The sequence below is a fragment of the Chiroxiphia lanceolata genome, chromosome 23 (genome assembly GCF_009829145.1).
Source record: "Chiroxiphia lanceolata isolate bChiLan1 chromosome 23, bChiLan1.pri, whole genome shotgun sequence".
In the NCBI taxonomy this organism is placed as follows: Eukaryota; Metazoa; Chordata; class Aves; order Passeriformes; family Pipridae; genus Chiroxiphia; species Chiroxiphia lanceolata.
This window is the reverse complement of record NC_045659.1, coordinates 2,843,334-2,864,594: the sequence shown is the minus strand read 5'-3', so window position 1 is coordinate 2,864,594 and position 21,261 is coordinate 2,843,334. Positions and strand designations below refer to the sequence as shown.

The window sequence follows — 21,261 nt, the reverse complement described above, 5'->3', positions numbered from 1 at the left end:
TTTGCAAACAGCCACGCAGAAGGCTCTGCTGAAAGAGCAGATGGAGGTGGGATCTCAGCTGGCGTCGGGAATCATCGCTCTGCTGGGAAAGGGCGACCCAGGAGACACGAGCCGGCTCAGGAGAATCTGCAGTCTGTTCCATGACCTGTCTCTGACCCTCAGCAAATCCCAAAATCCCTCTTTCAGGTTGTCCCACCTGACCTGAGGCACTTGGCTCAAACTCCTCAGGTAGGACGAGCATCAGAAGGGTCCCCTTGGTCATGTGGGGAAGAAGCAGAGAGAGGCCACTGGGCATCTTCTAGATGATGATTCCATAACCATTAGGGGTTGGAAAAGACCTCCAAGATCCTCAACTCCAACCTTCAACCAAACACCACCCAATAAATCAATAAATTGATGTTCACTCGTCTCCCACAGTTGGGAGGAAAGCTGTGGCAGGAGCCCCAGACCCCTGCCTGGAGCCCCAGGGGATGGATTTGGGCCCTTGTTCCTCTGCTCTGCAGGAGGTAAATGATGGAGTGACTCAGGATCTCCTCTCCCACAGTGGTGGGATTATCACAAACACACTGAGGATTTGCCACCAGCTGAGAAAGTGTCGCTGGGTTCTCACAGCTTTGGTAATGATGAGACAGGGTAGAAATAAGTGAGTAAGGAAAAGTTGGCTTAAATAGCATCAATCTTACTGTTAGCTTTGGCTGAGCCTATTTTGCTAAGGATCTCAGAGCATTTTGTGAGCTGTATTTAAGCTCCAGGAACCCTGGGGCAGGGCTGCCTTTAGCTGCTGAGGAAAACAAAGAGCAGGGAGGGGGGTAGAGGCTGAATGGGCACAAGTGTACACAGAATTATGGTCAAACCCAGGAAAAAGCACCCAGCTTTATTGCTGGGCAGCAGCACCACAGAGCACAGCAGTAAAAAGACCTCAATCCACATGCTTCAAGCAAACAAAGTGTTCTTCTCAAAAAAAAAAAAAAAAAAAAAAAAAATACTCAGAGTTAAGCTGAATTGAATCTCCCAAAACTTTTCTGGGTAGAAATGTGATTCTTACTTGCTTCCCTCTCAAACAGTGTGTTTTTGTGAGGTTTTTCTCCAGTTTATACCAAGCCTTGTGTGTTTTTCTGTTGCAAGCTTTCATTCATCTTTCCACCAAGAAAAAATAATCCACTCTGTGATGAGCTCTTATGCAGGATCCCAGAGTTCAGGTGTCTTTTCCAGCAGAGTGAGCACCCACTGAGAGCACCCACTTGGGACCCTGCTCCTACTCTTGCTGTCACGCCACCACAACAAACCCATCTGCCACTGGGAGAACACACCCTCAAAGCCTCACAAATGGACTAAAACACCCCCTCTCAGTCCTTCTCATCCTGGAGCACTTAAAAAAAAAAACCCATCAGGGCTCTGCGTTCGCCAGGTCCCCGCAGGGCAGAGTTAGGAAGAGCAGGGTTAAAAAGAGCAGAGTTAAAAGGAGCAGAGTTAAAAAGAGCAGAGTTAATTCACTTACCCGGGCAATGAGCTCGCCCACCATCCCTGTCCACGTGCCATTGGCCTCGGGGACACCATAAACCCCGTCCCCAACGAGGTGGATCTTGTAGTTGAAGCGCAGGATCTCTGCCAGCTCCTTCAGCATGTCCACGCAGAAGCCCTCGTAGCGGTCGTTGCCTTCCAGCTCCTGGTGGTTCCACTTCAGCATTAAGTAAGGGTTTTCCTGCAGTGAAACTGGGCAGCTGTCATTCCCATCTTAGCCAGCACGGAGCGGGGAGGGCAGTGCCAGGGTGGCAGGAACTCGTGGAGTCGTGGGATGGTCTGGGTTGGAAGATCCGTAAAGATCCAACCCCAGTATAAGGGGCACATCATCCCAGTATGGATATAATTGATATGGAAAGCCTGGTGCAGGGGGTGTAAAGCCATCAGGGCTGTTTCCACACTGGGATTCACTGGGCTCTGCTGCGTGGATTTATCCCAGTTTAGGATAAGGGATCATGCTCTGGGGGCTGCTTCCAACTGGGACATGCCCAGAGCAGCCCAGTGACTGCTCTGAGTCACAGCAGGACACACAGGCTCAGTTTCTCTTGGCAAAGAGCCACTTCTCCAGTCTGCCCCCACTTTCAAACTTTGTGGGACATGAGGAAGTAGGATTTTGAGTGTCTTTAAGGAAGGAGCAGAGGCATTGAAAACAAAAAAATCACTGGACAGGCAGCACCCAGAAGGGGAAACCTGTTGAATAAGGTAGTGCCTGTAAATGTGAAGTCTTCATCAAAATTGAGCCCATCTTGGCCAATTTTTATAATTTTATGGGTTGAAGGGACAATTGTCCCTTCCAACTTACCAGCTGTACACAAAACAAGAGCATCATTCAGAGATGAATGTAAAATGGCAACGTCTCCCCATCCCAGCCCTCTCCCCAGCTGCTTCCGAACTCATCAAATATCATTTCCATATGAAACATCGACTTGAGTTTAATTACACTGTCATGAATTGTCCTCAGTGCCGTAATTAGAGATTTGATGGCCTGCTCTGGATGAAATCAGCATGCAGTGCCTCATGCTGGGGGTCCAGGGGGGCAGGGAGAGGGAGGGATATTCCAGCTGCTCGACACCCCTGTGAGTTGGGAGCTGGTGGGAACTGCAGGTGACCCCCTCACTTACCAGGATGGTGGTGACAATGAGCGTGGTGTTGAACAGACTGTCTGATATGTTGGAGGAGAAGATCCTGTTGTCCATGCTGAGTCCTTCAGACACGTGCCAGTGGCCAATCTGGAGGGATAAACAGCACAATAAGGGAATTTATAGGGCGAGTTACTGCACAGAACCCACCATATGGCTCTGGTGAGCGACAGCCATCGGGCTGGCCTGCCTGGGAACGCTCCATTACCTTTACAAGGCACCCCCACAACAGGTCAGCAGAGACATTAACCCTCTGGTGCACCCCCCACCTGCTCTGCAGTGCCAAAAACCTGTCCCTGCTCACGGCAGGAGCTGCCTTCCCACACGTCCTCCCTGCAGCAGCTCCCTGGGGCTCGTGGTGGTCCAACAGCCCGGTGTGCTGGCCCCAAAACGCCACCAAGGTGGGTCAGTCTTACCCAGCAGTGCCCAACACAGCCAAAGCTCCAAGCTCACCCCTGCCAGCGTGGTTTTGGAGGCTCTGCCCTCCACCTTGGGGGCAGATGGTGGAAGGAAGGCACGTCCTCAGTGGTGCTGCTCCATGACTCATCTCCTCTCTCGCTGCTGCAATGGATGCCAACTACTCCAATTAAGTACCTCCAAGCTTTGATCTGGGCTCATCACACCCAACAGCTCTAATTTACCCATCCAAGCATCAGTGTCACTGCAGCAAAGCCCAATTCCCACCACGGGTGGCAGGGACCAGTCCCCCAGTGCTTGGGAGGACGCTGTGATTCAGCTGTGACGCAACAGAACCATCCTGCTGCCTTCAGCCAGGGGGGAGGAATATTCAACAGAACCTAATTTTAACTTCAAGAGCCTAATCTCCCTCCCTCAGAGCTCTGGGCAGGGAGATCAGCACCTCCAGCATGCAAATCAGACTCTGGCTAAAAGAGCCTCTGCTTTTCCTCATGGATAGAGGGGTGGCTGAGGGAGGCCAGCTCCCTCTGAGAACACTTCTCCCTCCTGTTTCTCCTCTCTGTCCCCATCAGTCCAAGCCTTCTGCACGACTGTTGTCCTCAGACACCTCTGAAGTGAGGTGTTGTGACCCCAACACGCAGGGGAGCCTTCGCGGCTCTTCCACAGAGCCAGAACAAATCCATTCCCAGCTCCCTCGTGCTGCCACGAGGCAGGTTATCCTCTGGCTGTGCCACGGCTGTCAGGGTGGCAGGAACAAATGGATTTCTGTTCCGTCACAGACTGATCTTGTTGTGTCCAAGGAGGTGGGCGGGAGGTGACACGGAGTCACAGGCTGGGCGGGAGCACGGGATACACACGGATTTACTCTGCCCTGGGATTGACTCCGTGCACCCAGCCCCTGTTCCTGGCAGGGCTCTGCCTCTGCTGTGACTGATGGCTCCAGGGCTTTGGAGTCACTTCCCAGCTCGTGGATCTGAGCCCAGCACAACCTGATGCTGCAGCCCCGCTGTGCACACACCGAATCCTCCGGATGGTCAGGGAGTGATCAAGTCCTCTCCTCTCCCAGCTGTCGGTGCAAATCCAGCCCAAGTGACCAACAAGCCATTATTACAACGTGTGGGATGTCCCTAATTCAGCTTCCTCACCACAAGGCACAAGGAGCAGTGGGAAGTGCAAGCAGGACAGCTTACACTCAGAGTCACAGAATCACACAGAATATTCTGAGTCTGAAGGGACAAGATCATCAAATCCAGCTCCTGACCCTGCACAGAACACCCTCAAGAATCCCCTCATGTGCCTGAGAGCACTGTCCAAACGCTCCTTGAGCTCTGTCAGGCTGTGACTACTGCCCTGGGGGAGATGGAGCAGGCAGGGAAGGCAAATGTCTGGGAAGCACTTCCTCTTGGAGGCTCCTCCTCTCCCCAGGAGAGGCACTGGGGAGGTCACCAGTGTCATCTGGCAAACAAGGGGATGGAGGCACAGGGATGGTGTGTTGGAGCAGGCTGGGTGCAAGTTTTGGGCACCCTGCTCCCTTGACAGCTTGTTGTGACTTAACTACCACCACACTCACAGCCCCACGGTGACACTGCCGTGCAGGACTCACCTCTGCAGGGGAACAACAGCCTCAAACTGGGAGATTTACCCGGTATTTCACAGGAAGGGGTCCTTAAAGCACAGCCTTAACTGGCCTGCACAGGGTGTGCATGGATGGGCTGGGATGAATCCACCCCAACCCTGCACAGAGGTCTCTCCTCTCACTGTGACTGCTGAGCAGCAGCCCCTCTGCAGCCATTTCCTCCCAGGGAGAGTCATCACTCACAAACATTGCCTCATTTTTTTTCCCCTCCTGGATCTCACAACCAGAGATTAGTGACAGATTAACTTTAATTTTAACAGCCCTCGCTGTTCTCCAATTTGTCCCTCCCCTGCTGGCACACACTGAGACTAATTGCCTGCCTCCTCCTCTGACAGTGCCAGGGGTTTGACCTTGCTTTTCACACAGCACCAAAGCCACACTCTCCCCACGTGCCAGGGTACTTCCCCCCAAATCCTGGGGGGGCTCAGCTCACCACTGATCCACTCACAGGCTGACAGAGCCACTAATTGACTCCCCACACCACTCGTTGTTTCCAAAGTGCAACGTGTCAGAGGATGTCTGGGATCCTCACATCCCTCCCTTTCCTGCAAGATGGATGTCAAGGTGATTTTAACCACCTCCATCTACATATAAAGAGCCTCTGAAAAACAGAAAACATATCCATCTGCAAAATGGGCTGGAAAACAATCAAATCCTCCACGTGGACGTGGATAAGACCATCCTGTTGTTAAGGCTCTGGACAAGGACTTCCGAGTTTTTAGGACTCAGGGTTTTTTAGTGGTGGATATGATTGGTCTGTATAAATACACCAGGTGGAGGAGGCCCGTAGCAAAGAGGTAGAACAGCTTTTGAAGCTGAAATGATGGCATTGGCACAAAAATAAACAGACATAAACCAGCCAGAAATAAACAGGCTGAAAACTGGAGGAGTGTTCCTAATGATCAGAGGAGCTGAAACGGTGTCATACCTGTCCTAGGAGGGCAGCAAGAGCAACACAGTCACCTGGGTGCAAGTTGGAGCTTGATACCTTTGTGAGAGGGACTCTACAACCTGTGACAGGTGGCAGGTCTGGATGGAGAAGGTCCCCTCCATGCCCTCAGGGCTGTGTGGTCCCACTGCATCATCTCTGCACATCCCAGTGCCTCCCTCTTGACCAAAGGAGATCAAGTCCTGCCTGCAGCACCTGCAGGCACCTCGAGGCAGGTCTGCCTTGCTGTCTGTCCTTGATAAGGTGGGAAGCAAACACACAGTTTCAGTGGGAGCCAGCCCAGAAAGCCTCGAGCCTGGGGTAAGCAAGGAAGTGCCATTTCTCATGCCACTGCTCCATCCCCACAGGCAGGCAAGGCCCCTCAGTTCAGCTGCTCTGCAAAGGGTGTTATTTGGATCAGGGACACCCAAAGATTTCTCTTCTCCCCAGAAAATCCCCAGCAGCTGACACCATGCACAGGGGGCACTCCTGGCTGCTCCTTCCACCCTGCAGCCCCTCCATGCAGAGGCTTTGAGGCTCCTCATGGTGTGAGGTACTTCCCAACCCCATTCCCAGCTCAAAATTAAGGTAAAGCCAGGCCTGAATACAGGTCTTGGAACAGGCAGGGGAGTGTAATAAACCCAGACACCTTCTGGGCTCTGATTAGCAAGTGCTGTCCTACAGCTTGCATCCTTCACAGTGTCCCCAGGAAAAGGGAGGAGTGCAGAGTGCAATCATCCCTCATCAAGGTGCCCCAAGGAGAGGGAATTTAGGAGTGCCTGGGGGGAAAAAAGGGAATAAAACAAATAAATGAGGGAAAGCCCCCAGAGGACAGGTCTGCTGTGGGGTTGGTACTCCTGAAGGACATCACTGCCAGGCTGATGCCAGCACAGCAGGCAGGCGAGAGTTTCCTCCACTGAATTTAGGAAAGGGCACTGAATCAGCAGCTGTTAAAACCTGAACAACCACGAGACACTCACACAACCCTCCCTGAGGTCATGCAGCAACCCCCACAGCCCCCTTCCTCCCCAGATGTCCCCTCTGGACATGATGGACACTTGGCAGTGGCATGTCCAAGTTTGTCAGGTCCTGGGGGGCAAAAGCCATTCAGCTCTTGGCAGGATCTGTCCCTGAGCCCTTGCTGGGGGTAACAGCTAAGGAGGAACAAGTCCCATCGAGGCTGATTAGCCTCTTCCAAGTTAAAGAGGTTTGATGCAGCAGGGATTGCTGAGGGTCTCAGAGCTATCACTGGGAACTCATCTGTATCTCATCAACATACCAATTAAACAGCCCCATCACTCCACTGCTCTGTCTCAGGACACCAGCAGAGCCTTTAGTTAAATAGAGACTAATCTGCCTCACTTAGGGCCAGGCAGAGCTGGGGTCAGTGTGCCCACAGCTCCAGCTCCACCACAGCTCCCCCTGCCCCTCCTCTGCCCCTTCCCTTCCTAAATCACAGCCCTCCTTCAGCCCCTTCTCCTGCTGAGCTGCCAAACCTCAGCTCGTGGTTTACTACCAAGCACTCCTCTGAACCCACAGGGGTGTGCTGCAGTGGTTTTCAAAAGGGGCAAAGAGAGGCAAAAAAAAAAAAAAATAAAAAAAGCTGACATTTACAAACTCAGCCCTTGTCAGATCCATAGATCACCAGCACATTAATGAGCCTGTGCTTTATCGAGCATCCTGTGAACGGGGAGCAGCTCTCATATGGCTGTGGGAAATAAAAAAAAAAAAAAATCCCTCTAGTTAAGCTAAATCAGGAAAAAGACACGTTTGGTGTGTTACATAAATGTATTAAAAATTGGATGTCAAAAAGCCCTGCCTCTCCTCGCCCAAAAGCAACAGAAAGTTAGAAAGTCTTAAGTGTCTCTAATTTGTTCGCTGGCTGGATCAGCTTCAAAATTTGGTGAACTCTCTGTCAAAGCTGACGAGCTGGAAGTCCCTGTGGCTTCAACAGATGGAAGGAGAGAGAGGAGAAAAGGGAAAGAGGGAAGGAGAGGAAGAGAGGAATGGGCAGAGAGCGTGAGGTTGATCAAAACTAAGGAGGGAATAGAAGTGTTTCAAACAAGAGCCTGAGCAAATCAGTTAATGCAACTCTTGGGAACAACATTGTCTCCAGGATGTGAACGCCTGTTCTTTAGCCCGTTCATTTAATTAAATTATTTCTAATGATTTATTTAGTCCTTTTTATTACAGGAAGCCAGGATGGCAATGAGAAAATAACCACCTGTGGCCCAGCAGAGTGGCCTCTGCCTTCCCTTTGCAGGGACTTGGAGGGGTGGGAGGTCAGGCAGGAGCCTGCCAGGTTCCACAGCTCCCTGGGGATGCCCTTCCCAATTAAACACAGCCCTGTTTCAGGCTGTGAGGGAGCCTGACACCCCTCCAGGCACTGCTGTTGGTCAGGCAAGAGCCCTGAGAAGGGGAGAGGAGAAGGAGGAAAGGCTGCCACAGGCATTCCGAGCAGGTTTACAAAAAACCAGCTCTTTGCTGGTGGGTTTGTGACAAGAGAGGGTTCACAGCCACCACCAAGGGACTGCCCTGTCCTTCCAGCACCTTTTTACTGTGACTGGATGTGATACATCACCACTGCACCCTGATGGGAAATTTGGGAAGGTTAATCCCAGCACAGCTTTCCTGGGCACCCTGGAAACACAAAGCTCCCCGTTTACAGAGGTCAGGAAAGGTTTTCTCCTGTCAGACCAGGTTTGTGGGAAAGAGCTGAGCCTTTAGTCCCAGGGCAGATTAGGCTGCAGTCAGAGCTCTCCGTGGAGCTCTGGGAGAGGCTCTGCTCCAAGAGGACCTGTGCCTTTCCTGTGAAGTCCCTGCCACATTTAAACACATCAAAAACAAAGCTGTCACAGGGAGGTCTGCAGCGTTTTCTTCCCCAATCCAGCTGAATGCACATCCTTATTAACACAGATGGGCTTGAATCTGTCACTTTTGTTCAGAGGATGATGGGCTTGGGACAGGATTAAAAGGGCATTGATGCCATGAGAGATCTCACTGTGGGGAAAATGCCATCCTGATCCCCCTCTCACGCAGCAAAAGGCAGCATCAAAGCCAAGCTGTCACTTGACAGGTAAGAACTGGCAGGTAACATCCTTGCCAAGGCTGAAATTCAGTGCTGCAAGACCAGGGGAGACTTCCCAATGCCAAAAAGCTCTGTTGGTGAGGGTAAGATACAATAGCTTTTGTTCTCTGCCAAAGTCTAAGAGAAGTGGCAATCTCTGAGAAAAGGGCAGCAGTGGAGTTGTCAGCAGGGAAATAAGATAAAACCTCTTTTTCTGGGACTTCTATTTTTTTTTTTTCCCCCTGAATGAAGTGTGGATTTACCAGTAAAACCCTAATTCCTTGGGCTTGTGTCATGTAACCTCAGTAGCCTGACACCCGTGACCCCACCTTAACCTTGGCTCAAGGAAATATCCCTTGGACAGAAAGAGGGAGACGAGGAGAGAAAGGAGCCAACACTGGGAGGAAGGCAGGAGCACTGAGACAGAAAGCAAATGAGAGCCTGAGCTAAGCAAACCTGTCCAAGGGGAACCACAAACCGAGGGGTGAAGGATCTTGAACTTCCCCCCACATGCCAAGTAGAGGAGAGATGGTGGGAAGCTCCTGATATGGGGTTGCCCCCTTTGCTTTCCCTCACAGAAGTTGTTTGGAAAGGTTCAGAGTACCCCCTTTTTCCCCCCCCATTTCATGGGAAATTCTCCTGTTTTTCCAAACAATTTTGAGCAAACGTATCCACGAGCTTAAGGGAAAAGGGTCACGAGTGTGAGCTCGTACCTGAATTACCTCCTGTGACAGGACAGAGATTGACTCTGACATCACCACCTCAGGGGCCTGATGCATGAAGACACATCTAAATTATCCCAGATGTGCTCCTGACAAAGTGGAACCTGCTGGGTTTGGCAGCCTGGGCTCGGAGAGAGTCGCCGTGACCCACACCCTGATCCATGCCCTGATCCACACCCTGATCCATACCCTGATCCACACCCTGATCCATGCCCTGATCCACACCCTGATCCATGCCCTGATCCATGCCCTGATCCATGCCCTGATCCATGCCCTGATCCATGCCCTGATCCATGCCCTGATCCATGCCCTGACCCACATCCTGATCCACGCCCTGATCCATACCCTGATCCATACCCTGATCCACACCATGATCCACGCCCTGATCCATACCCTGATCCACACCGTGATCCATACCCTGATCCACACCATGATCCATGCCCTGATCCATACCCTGATCCACACCGTGATCCATGCCCTGACCCACACCCTGATCCACACCCTGACCCACACCATGATCCACGTTCTGATCCACACTGTGATCCATGCCCTGATCCACACCCTGATCCACACCATGATCCATGCCCTGATCCATACCCTGATCCACGCTGTGATCCATGCCCTGATCCATACCCTGATCCATGCCCTGATCCATACCCTGATCCATGCCCTGATCCATGCCCTGATCCACACCGTGATCCACACCGCGATCCATGCCCTGATCCATACCCTGATCCATGCCCTGATCCACACCCTGATCCACACCATGATCCATGCCCTGATCCATACCCTGATCCACGCTGTGATCCATACCCTGATCCATACCCTGATCCATGCCCTGATCCACATCGTGATCCACACCGTGATCCATGCCCTGACCTACACTGTGATCCATACCCTAATCCATACCCTGATCCACACCCTGATCCACACTGTGATCCACACCCTGATCCATGCCCTCATCCATGCCCTCATCCACGCCCTGACCCATGCCATGCTGAGCACCTCTCCTTGCAGAGGGGGGGCCCTTCAACCCTCCTGGGTCCCCAGAGCAGCAGCCTGAACCTCCACCTCACCAGGGGACACAGAGATGGTCCCTGGGCACTGTGTCTGCTCTTACCTGCCGGAATCCAGCCCGGGTGTGCTGCAGGATTTTCAGGGCGTAGTTGGACCGTTGGCCTTTGCTGTTGAATTCGATGTGGCCGGTGAGACCTTCCAATTCTACCTGTCCAAGAGAGACTGAGTTACAGCGCCCAGCGAGGTGGCTCACCCCACCACCCTCCCAGTGCAGCCCTTGTGTCCCCACCCTGCTTGCTCTCAGAGTCTGGAGGGGAACAGAAGCAGGAGAACAAAGTGCAGGGCTCCCCAGGTTTCTTTGCTTTGGACTGAACCACCTCCACAGCCCCTCATCAGCTCCCCCCATCCCAAGGCTAAGCCACTGGGGCTCCAAGGACCAGAGCTAAGGGAAGCTGAAGGATTTTGTTGGCTCTGACTAAGGGTGAGATTTAAAAGAGGTTCACACGCACAGACTGAAGTGGTACAAGGCTCAAGCTTTCCCTTGGGGGAAAAAAAAAGTCTCTTGAAATTTCCTGGTCTCAGTTGCCCCCCCAAACAGACTCAAGAACCTGCTCCTTCTGCATGGGCATGGAACCATACTGGCCAATCCCAGGATGAAATTTCAGAGTGTCCTCCCGCCAGAACTAGGCTTGTTTGGTTCCAGCAACCACACTTTTGGTTGAAAGGAGCCCAAACCCCTCCATAGGGGAGCTCATGTCTCGCCACTGAGCTCTGAGCAACTGTATGGTGTGATCTTATATCGACTCAATTCACTCAAAACAGGGCTCAAACCACTTAGAAACATTCATACTTTAGCAAAAAAAAAATTAAAAAAAATCCACTGAGTTTCAGTTTTTCTGCAGCAAAAACGGGGAGTTTCATGTCATTCCAAGGCCAGGGACAACGGGGACAAACCAGCCTTTAGATCTGCTCTCTAAATAGCACAGACTGCCAAGCACCAGCACAGCTCTTGCTGCTGGCAGTGGGGAGCACGAGCTGTGCCCCAGCAGCACACACTCCAGCCCCCTCTCACCATTCTCAGGTAGTTCATGAGACTGGTGCCGTGCTGCCAGATCTGGGCAGAGCCGCAGGACAGGGGCTTCACCCCGATCTCCTGGCTGCGGTTGAGCTCCTGCACGGCCGTCACCACGGCGTACACGGCGTCGAAGAGCAGGGCAGAGGAGAGCTGTGGGGAAAAGGGGGCAAAAACTCAGCCAGGAAGACGAAAACCCAGCCCCCCACTGCTGTCTGCAGCAAGCAGGACGGCGCCCTATTCACAACCCCTTTTTGCTTCCTTGTTCTTCAGAATTTCTTCTACCGTTGTCATCTTTCCCTCTCTCTCTGTCTCTGCCCCTCCCCATTCTTTTCTAACCTCAGTTTCCTAAAGTAACTCACTTTTTCTAATCCAGGCATGTTGGTGACTCTGATCAATCTGCTGGCCAGGGGGAATGCTCCTGAGAGCATCAGGTTTGTGGAGTTCCTAAAATGGGGCGGCTGGGCAGAACAGAGACCCTGTGCCTGCACTCACAGCAGGCAAGATGATTGTGCTGCTTCAGCCATTACTGGGTACCAGTGTGTCCTTCTCTGACAGGCAGATCCACATGAGGTGAGGTTTGCTAGATCTGCTTCTCAAGCAGCCAAATCCTGCTTTTCAGACTCCACAGGGACCATCCAGTGCTGTGCTACACCCCCAGTTCCCTGCTGTGATGGCTCTGCTGAAGGCATGTCCAGAGTCACACAGCTCTCCTCCTCCTCTTGGCTTTGTTTGCCTTTCATCAGGTTTCTTTGTCCATCAAGCCTCACAAACTGTGTTTCTTGCCCGAGCACAAGTGTTTCCAGGCCTTTGATCCCGTTAATAATCAGCCATTTTCCCTCTCGTGTTCACTGGTGCGACTGAGATTTCACTTTTAATTACTGTCACCTCCTGACTCTGCTGGAATTAAGCCGTTGCACCTCATTACTACCAAGGCTACGTTTTCCTCATGGATACTTCCAGGAGCATCCTCTTCCCATCCCGGCTCCTGGCAACGGGCTCAGCCTGGGGCTCCTTTGCCTGCCTTACCCTGGCTGTGGAATCTGCATCCTCTCCTCCTCCCAAACCCTGACTAGGTTTGTTCAGTGCTGCCAGTGGCCCTGCAGGGACAATCTCTCCCAGTTCAATCATCCCAACAAACCTTTGGCTTCCACTGCGTTACTAATTCGAACCGAGCGAGGCAGAGTTAACCCTGCTTGATCTTCCTCACATCAGTGGTGAGACCTCACTGACCACGGTGGGCTGGGATCAGACACTTGACAAGCAGCACAAAAACCTTTAAACCCACAAGCCAGCAGTTAAAAGGCAGGATTCCAGCCTCATGCCAGCAAAACCCCAACCACCAGCTCTGACAGCACCGGTGACCTCTCACTTCTCCAGCCCTGACTCACATTTGCTCTGTCACACTCCTCCTGCACATCCCAGCTTCATCTGTTTTACACAAATCCCACCCAGGTTTCTCCAGGGAGCCCTGGGCAGCTTGACTGGCCCCTGCCAGTCTTGCAGCTCACCTGTCTCCCATGGAACAGGCACACCTTTGGTCATGGAAGTTGAGCACACAAGGAATGGGTGGAAGAGTGGGAAGAGAAATTTGGCATTTTGTTTCCTCTCCTATCTCAGCTGAGAGGTACCACAGGGCCCTTTGCAATGGCAGCAAGAATATCTCTTGCATTTCTTCCCTCCTCTTTGGGGGTAAATCTGCTAAGCTTGATCCAGCATTCCCCTCCTGGGAAGCATTTTTCAGAGATCCTTAAAGGAGATGATATATCCTTCTCCCTGCCTTTATTTTTTCCTAACAGGGCCTCTCCAGCCTGTCCTGTCCTCAGCCCCTGTGCCATGAAGCTCTTTAGCATACACTTAATTTTCACTGTGAACTTAATCCCACTCAGGTCACGGGATGTCACACACAATTAGCAATTACTTCCCTGAATCAGGAACCAGATTAACACCACCAGCTGGACAAATGAAACTGTTATGAGACCAAACACAACCCCTGTGACCCCAGAGCTTCACCATTTCGTACCAAATCAGAATATTGGCCCAGCATTTTTAATTGTCTCCTGCTGGGTTTCCATTTGCCCTGAGCAGTTAATGATCTCTTATTAGCTGGTGAGCAAGAGACTTGCAGATCTCAGTCAGGCATTTGACATTATTGGTTGGAATGTTTTGCTCTGAAAAAGTTGTCAGGATTTCTGCCAGGCCCCCTTATAATTTCAAGGAATTTAGGGACTGGGGAGGGCATGGTGACACATAGGATCAAGTCCTTGTGGTAGGGAATAGGAATCCTTCCCATTCCTCTCTTCTTTCCTGAATTAAAATCACAGCTTTCCTCGGGAGCTCTCCCATTTGCCTCTCAGCTCACCCCAGTGTTTTCTGTTTCTCATCTCTTTCTGGCATTATTCACTTGGTAACTCAGATATAACAAATCATATTCAACACAGCAAGGAAATTTGGGATGCAGCTGTGTGGAGGAAAGCCATTCCAATTACAGGGTGTTGGGAGTGCAGCAGCATTTCTGGATTCTTTGTCCCCCTGGATTTTGGAGGCAGGCGTCTCCTGCAGCCCAGAAAGTCAAAATGAGGACGGGGTCAGCTGAGAACATCCCCTCCCCTTCCCTGCAGCCTCACCTGAGTCAGTGCTGAGGTACCTGAAGCTGCTGGATTTTGCACTGGAAAAGATGCAAAGCAGCCACACATTTTGGAGGGCACAGCCTTCAGCAGGGGAGTGGAGAGAGACCTGGAGGCAGCACCTTTGGAACTCCCTGCAGGCAGATCCAGTGAGGGGGATCTGCCACTGCCTTCCTCAACTTCACCTCAACTTTCTCCATGTCACCTATAAAACCTCTCACTCCTTTCATGCCCTCATTTTAACCCACAGCTTTGTCACCCTGTCTCAGACAGCCAATTTGTCTGTTAACAAATGGATTCTGTTCCTTGCTTGCACTGTCTGATTTGTGCAGATCCCTGCTGGTTTCGTGCCACCCCTGCCATGCCAGAGCTCCCTGCCAGGGTCAGCAGATCCACGGGGCTCTGGGGACTTCCCTCAATCCCTGAAGCCAAATTCTTGACAATGCAAGTTGCTGATGAAAATTGCCACTTGCTGGGTGTCTCATCAGGGCAGGGGAGGTGGGCTCCCTGTTCCAACCCCAGCTGCACAAGGAGAGGCTGTACCCAAAAAATAGGGGGGTGCTGGAGAGTCCAGTTGTGACACAAAGCCCTGGGAACAACTCACCAACTAGAAAGCATAAAAAAAAAAAAAAAAAAAGATCAGCAGCTGGACCTTCCAACTGGTGTCTTCAAGACAATGAACTCCATCAGATGCCCTGAGCCTGAGCTCCAGCTCCTTGCTGGATGCAACACATCCTCCTCCCAACAGCATTCCTGCCCCTATAAAAACTAACAGCAGTTAAGTAGAATAATCCTTTTTTTTTTTTTAAAATCTCCCATGTAAAGGCCAGTGTTTAAAGGCAAGCTGCTCTCCAGGGAAATACTGAACAGGTTTGGCTACTTTGGGTTGTGCCATGTGGGTTGTTGTTTTTTTTTCCCTTTCCTTCCTCAAACATTAGCATCTGTATCTTTGCCCCCAAAATGTAACACGGAGAATTAAAGCCGTTAAAACCCTGTGAAACAGACTTTACAATCTGGATTTTATTCAATGGCATAAACACTTAATTACAAACATCTGTTTTAGCCTAAATTCTAATTACCAAATCTAGCCATCTGTAATTTGAATGATTTTCTCTGATTTCCTTTCTTTGCAATGTGATTAATGAGAATGGCATTAGAGCAGGCAGCTCCCTCCTCCTTTGTCAGATGCTTCCTCAGCTCTAGAAGAAAGCCCTGGGATTTTGCAGCTCGCAGGAAACCTCCCTCCTGTCACTTCCAGCTGTTGAGCTTCCTCTCCCCTCTTTAGGATGAGCTATTCCATGAGACAACTCCTTCCCAGGACTACAAGGGGAAGTTCTAACACAGAGGGCTGTTCCCTGGGAGATGAGACCTCCCAGATTTCCGACAGCAGAGACGATCCCTGGCGGAATTTTCCTCCCAGGAAAATTCCCATGCCCTGCCTGGGAATACTTCATCTCTGCTCTGTAGCTTCCCCACCCAGGGCAAATCCCTTTTTCATCACCTGGGACAGGGCATTTTGAAGAATTCCAGGCATAATCCTGCATCCTTCCACCTGCAGGTTTTGCTGGTTGCTCGAGACAACACAGGGTAAGAAAGCCCAATGAGAATTTTAATTTCCCCATCACACCTGCTACACTCCTGTTCCTACTGACTTCTGCTTGTACTATTAGAGGGAAATTTGTTTTTAATGCTTCTGAACTGTCATCCAAATAGGAAGTTTCCTGGTAGCAATCCCATGGAGATTCAGCAGGGCAGGCAGCAAGTAACTGGAGCAGGGAGGAGGGAGAGCAGGATGGTCCCAGGCACATCCAACAGGCAGAAATAATAATAATAAGGGCAGCAAGCTCCTAATTTTGCCTGTTAAGGATCACTTTGTGGTGACAATAAGGTTTTCAGAGCTGCCTCAGCTCATCAAGGGGACTCTGAGCTCATTAAAAAACAAGCAAGAGGGTTCCACTGATGGTATTTTCTCTCTCTCTCCTCCCCCAGCTCCAGTCACAGCACCCCTGATGTGGCAAATGTGCTTTGCAAACCTTCCCAGCTGGGGAGAATCCCTGGGGAAGATTTCAGTCCTGATCTGCACATTCATCAGGGAGACACAACCCAGCCTTTTGGCATCTGCCTGAGCCCAGCCCCTTCTGGGCCACCTGCATTCCCAGTCCCTCTGCCACGAGCCATTTTTACTGGAGGTAAAACACACAGGGACAAACTTCACAAAGGAAACACTGAATCAGAGCTGCATCATCCCCTGCACTCACAGAAAACACAGTTCAAACTAAGATTAGGCTTGAATTTAGAGCTGTGCCCCAGTTCCAGCACAGAGAACCCCTCGAAAGCTCTGCTCCCCAAGTCCCTTTGGGCAGCCTCTGACTTTCAGGATCACTTTAGTATTCTCCAAATCAAATCCTCCTCTGCAAATCACAGCTTGATACCCAAATTCCTCTCCTACCTACTCAGCTAAAATGCTCTGTCTGGCTCATCCTTCCCATTCCTCTGCCCACAAAAGCCAATCCAAGGTGCAGCAGTACAGCTGCAGTCTGAGCTCCTCAGCACAGGGTTTACTTGGATTAAATAATTCAATTATTTAATAAATTTAATAATTAAAAAATGTACCCTTTGAGAGCAGAGCTTCTACCTCTGCATTGCCAGGCTCTGCTCAGGACCATCCTGAAGTTCCTCTCACAAGGTTTTCCTGTTGGTTTATAACTGCTCCCAGCCCAGGGAGGCTGTGGGTGATGGGAATGAATTTTACTTACTGCTGGCCCAGTGAATGGAGCGTGATCACAGTTCTCCTGCCAGGACTGGTTGAGGCTCTGGACAAACTCTTGGAAGAAGGCATGAGACTGGTTGAAAATGGAAAATCCCAGGATGTTGACTCTGTCGTCCAACAGGCTGTCCAGGCGCTGGAGGGAAAACTCCTAAAGCAGCACAAAGCAGAAAATGGGATTAGAGGAGAAAACAGGCACTGAAAGCTTCCAAACCAGTCAACCCTTGGAGGGAAGATGGGACTGTGGAGTGATGAGACCTTACATGTGGAACCCCCTTTCCACACTGGAAACCCACCCACTCGTTGGTGAGGAAGGTCTGGGTGCTAAACAGGATTTGTGCTGCCCATCTCAGGCTTTTAACGAAGATATCAGCCAAGTCCAGGGTTATAGTGGCCAAATTCCACCCAAAAAAAAAAAAAAAAAAAAACCAAACCCTGCAAAAAAGGTTATGGAAAGTTTCCATTCCTGAGCTGTGGTTCCTGCCAACCACACCTGAGTGTGGTGTTCCTTCTGCAGTTACGAACCACCCCTTCTGGTAGGAGCTCCCTGTGACACTGGGGTCACAGCCCAGGCAGGGAGGTGGATGATGTATTTCAGATGAAGCCACTAACCTGCTCCAACAGCCCAGGGAAGGTCAGCTCTGCTGTGGGAGGTCCAGAGCACACAGAGATTTATATTTCCCAAGCGCTGCCCTCTCTCCAAGGCACTCCCAAAAACAGAATCCCTGCTCTGTTCTCTGTGAAAACACTGCTGTGCCTGAGAGCCCCAGGCAGTGGGAGGACACCAGCAATGGTTCTCCATCCAAACTCAGGGCAGGAGGGATCCCCAGGCCACCAAGGCCACCTCTTTTCTTTATTCTTCTGAATTTCCCCTGAACTGGGCCCCAGCCTGGGTGACAAACATCATCTGCTGAGTGAAGCTGCTCCACCACCATGACCAATTTGGTGACACCAAGTTTAAACTGTTAAGTTAAACCAGTCCCTTCCCCACGGGAGAGGAGGAACCAAACTCTGACCTACCTAATCCTAACAACCCCATCCTGCACTGGCACCAGGTACCAGGAGGAGATGCCACTCCTGGGACACCCTAAAGCCCTGTGGAGGGTGGGAAGGTGCTTTGAATGTGGGGTTTTGGAGTTGGGAGCATCCCCTCACAACTCTAAAAAGCAAAGTGGTACAATGCATAAAAATGACTGCATATTATAAAAATGACTTTGAAAAGGGAAAGCCCTCCTTTGCCACTCACATCAAGGGAAGCAGCTACACGACAGATTCCTGGAGAAGGGTCCAACCCTTCTTGTCCTATTAGCAGGAAATAATGGCACCGTCCTCACTAATTTCTCTTTTGCTAATTGCTAAAATGGAGCAGGGAGGTGGGAGTAATAATAGTTTCAGGAACTGCTGGATGCCCATTCTCCTCCATCACTAACACGGACGGCTCTGGGCTCTGTGGAGTGTGAGATTTGCAACAAGCCAGCCCATTTTTTATCTTTGCTGCCTTCCCAGGCACGCAGGAACAGCGTCTGTAAATCTCCAAAACATGGGAGTTACAAGACTATTCCAGCCCAGGCAAACTCCCCCCGGGAATGTGATCAGACACAGGATTAAGTGCGTTTTGGACACGACCGCATTAGCGTTGGGTAACGTGAAATTGCCTGTGAACTATTGATTCATTTGAATGATATTATCCTGCTGGCTCCCTGACAGGTTATCCATTCACCCACGGCATCCTGTCAGCCCGTGCAACGAGGGCAGGTGGCTAATGAGGAGCTGGGCTGGAGGAGATCCTGGATGCAAACGGAGCAGCAGGAGATGTGCCGAGCCCCCCGTAAAAACACCATCTCCCTGCAGCCAGAGCTGGGAGGCAAATTGTGCAGGGCACGAGGCAGACAGCTGCCTGACTGCCCTCCTGGCTTGGTTGTACACAGAAGGAAAACGGGATGTTTTGTACCAGAACAGCCACACAGTCCAAGGCTTCGTTCTCAAGCCAGACCGCCCCAGCCTCCCTCCCTGCATGTATCCATTGTGCCTTTTCTCCCCTGAAAACATCCCTAAGCTTTTGAGGCTGCAGGTTTGTTGTGCTCTGCTCCTTAAATTAGCAACTAATGGGCGAGGGAATGGTCTTGCTTCCCGCAGGGAACCCGAGGCAGGGGTGAGGTTTGTTCCAGCCACGCAGCTGAACCCACAGCTCTGACTACTCCAAGAGCCGGGGTCAGCCCTGGCCCCTCGCCCAGCTCACAGCACAGTTTTTGGAGGGATCCCCACCTGCATCAGCCCAATTTCCTCAGGGAAGCTCCCCGGGGCTGGAGGCAGCTGCCAGGGCTCGCTGCCTGCAAAGCAACCTCAGGCAGACCCCGACACACTCCCCCCAGAGACACCAATTTGCTCCGGTTCAAATGTCAGCAGCAGCTTTTCCCAGCTCTCATTAGCAGTGTTGGGTCTTCTCCTACAGCCAGCACTCCCCATCCCCATCCATCTTTTTCCAGGCAAGCCTCCAGCTGCAGAAAACCCCCTGTCTGTGGCTGTCATGTCCATAAAGCAGCACCTCTGTGAGACAGGGGGGTGGCATGGCCTGCACCCCACCCTTTCCCCCCACTGCCCCCTGCCCCTTCCCTCTGCTCCAGCTCCAATCTCTGGCCTCTAAACGTTTTTTTCCCCACCAGATATTCACAAAACCACTCTGCAGATCCAGGTCAGGGGGAAATGAGCCGTGAGCTGCCTATGCAATGAGATGGAGATAAACCACCCTTGGGGGACACACTTCATTTGCAGTGGGATAAGAGAGATTAGGTAAGGTCAGGCTTTGCAAGGAGGGCAAAGGGGTGAGAGCATCCAGATACTCAGCTCAGCCTCTGTCCCTGTCTGGGCTTTTTTTTTTTTTTCCCTTTTTACACACTCATTCACCACGCTTGACATTTCCAAACCCACGTTTTGCAAACACAAAACTCATTTGCCATTCAAGGCCTGCAGCTCTCAGCTGATTTCCCGTGGCAAGAGGCAAACACAGGCAGGACGAGGGGTGGAAAACCCCGATCTCAGGGGTATTTTCAGCTGGAGATCCAAAGATTTCTCACTAAGACAGAGTAAAACTGACTTTTGCCTAAGCTCCCACCTTGCCTCAGCTGCTGGACAGAGCTAAGGGACCTAATTCCTGCACAAAACACTTTCACAGCTGCCTTTCTCTCCTCATATAGTTACTCTTCCCTACCCTCAGTGCTGGCTGGTGCTTTTACAGGCTAGAAGACAACTTTCCAGTGCAAGGAGAGCAAGGAGCCATTAGGAAAATAACTCACATTCTGTTTAAAAGGGGACTCCAAGGCTCCTCCACCTGTGCAAATACAGCTTTGTAACCACAGGCTTTCAGGCAGGTGGACATGAGAGGATGTGAATCAAAGAGATGGGTTCAAATAGCATCTCCCTTATCATCTCTGTTCCATCACCAAGGATTTTCCCCCCCTCCCTACACTGCAGCAATTCCAATAGTTGACTAACACTTTGCCTTCCACCTCAGTCCAACCTGAGCTGCAGAGAGTGATGCCAAGGTGAATTTCTGGGAGACACAAATCCTGAATTCTTCCCCCTCTTTTCACTCTTTTTTTTAAAAACACCCACCAGAAGTCAACATTCTGCTTCAAGAGGCATCAGGAAAAAATAGCCCCAGAGTGTCAGCAGCCAAAATTAATGAACTTTTACAGGTGAAAAATCCCTGGGCTTTGCTCAAAGCACAGCAAATTCTGCAGCAGCACCAGGTAATTACAGCGTAGGTTCTCTGACTTTTATACTACAGGGCTGCAACCTCTAAATATGTGCTGTTAAATAACAACACTTAGCAATTCTATGGCACTCTATATTTTCCAAGTGCTAGGCACACATTAGCTAATTGAATACAAAGGGCTTCCCTGGGAGACGAGGCTGGAGGAGTTATTAGAGGGTGAAGTCACTCCTGTGATTCAGGAAGCACTCGACCTGCACTCTCACTTCACAGCAGGAGACAAAATCTCTGGAGTGACCCCAACATTCAGATCACTGGGAGAATCTGGCTAATAAAAGCCACACAGCCAATCCAGGGCCCCAGCACCCTCCCAGGAAACAATTTCTTCCCAATATCTGATCTAAATCTGCCCTCCTTCAGCTTAAAGCCATTCCCCCTTGTCCTGTCACTCCAAGCCCTGGTGAAAATCCCCTCTCCAGCCTCCTTGCAGGTCACCTTTAGGCACTGGAAGGTGCTGTAAGTTCACCCCAAAGCCTTCTCTTCTCCAGGCAGAACATCCCAAAACAGACACAGGTTGACAACACACCCTACAATGCCAGGCATCAAAGCCAATATTCCTGTATAAGCACATCATTA

At 51.0% G+C, this 21,261-nt stretch overlaps 1 protein-coding gene across 3 annotated transcripts in view; it reads right to left on the bottom strand.

Annotated features, from left to right (window-relative positions):
- Window positions 1–21,261, bottom strand: part of GRIK4 (glutamate ionotropic receptor kainate type subunit 4) — a 183,544-nt gene that overhangs the window by 27,312 nt on the left and 134,971 nt on the right. For all 3 annotated transcript variants that reach the window (XM_032709625.1, XM_032709627.1, XM_032709626.1), the window contains 5 exons: window positions 16,903–17,064; window positions 11,520–11,672; window positions 10,551–10,655; window positions 2,643–2,750; window positions 1,499–1,702 (listed from right to left, as the gene is read on the bottom strand). In XM_032709625.1, the coding sequence (XP_032565516.1) occupies window positions 1,499–1,702; window positions 2,643–2,750; window positions 10,551–10,655; window positions 11,520–11,672; window positions 16,903–17,064 (732 nt within the window). The remainder of the gene's footprint in view (window positions 1–1,498; window positions 1,703–2,642; window positions 2,751–10,550; window positions 10,656–11,519; window positions 11,673–16,902; window positions 17,065–21,261) is intronic.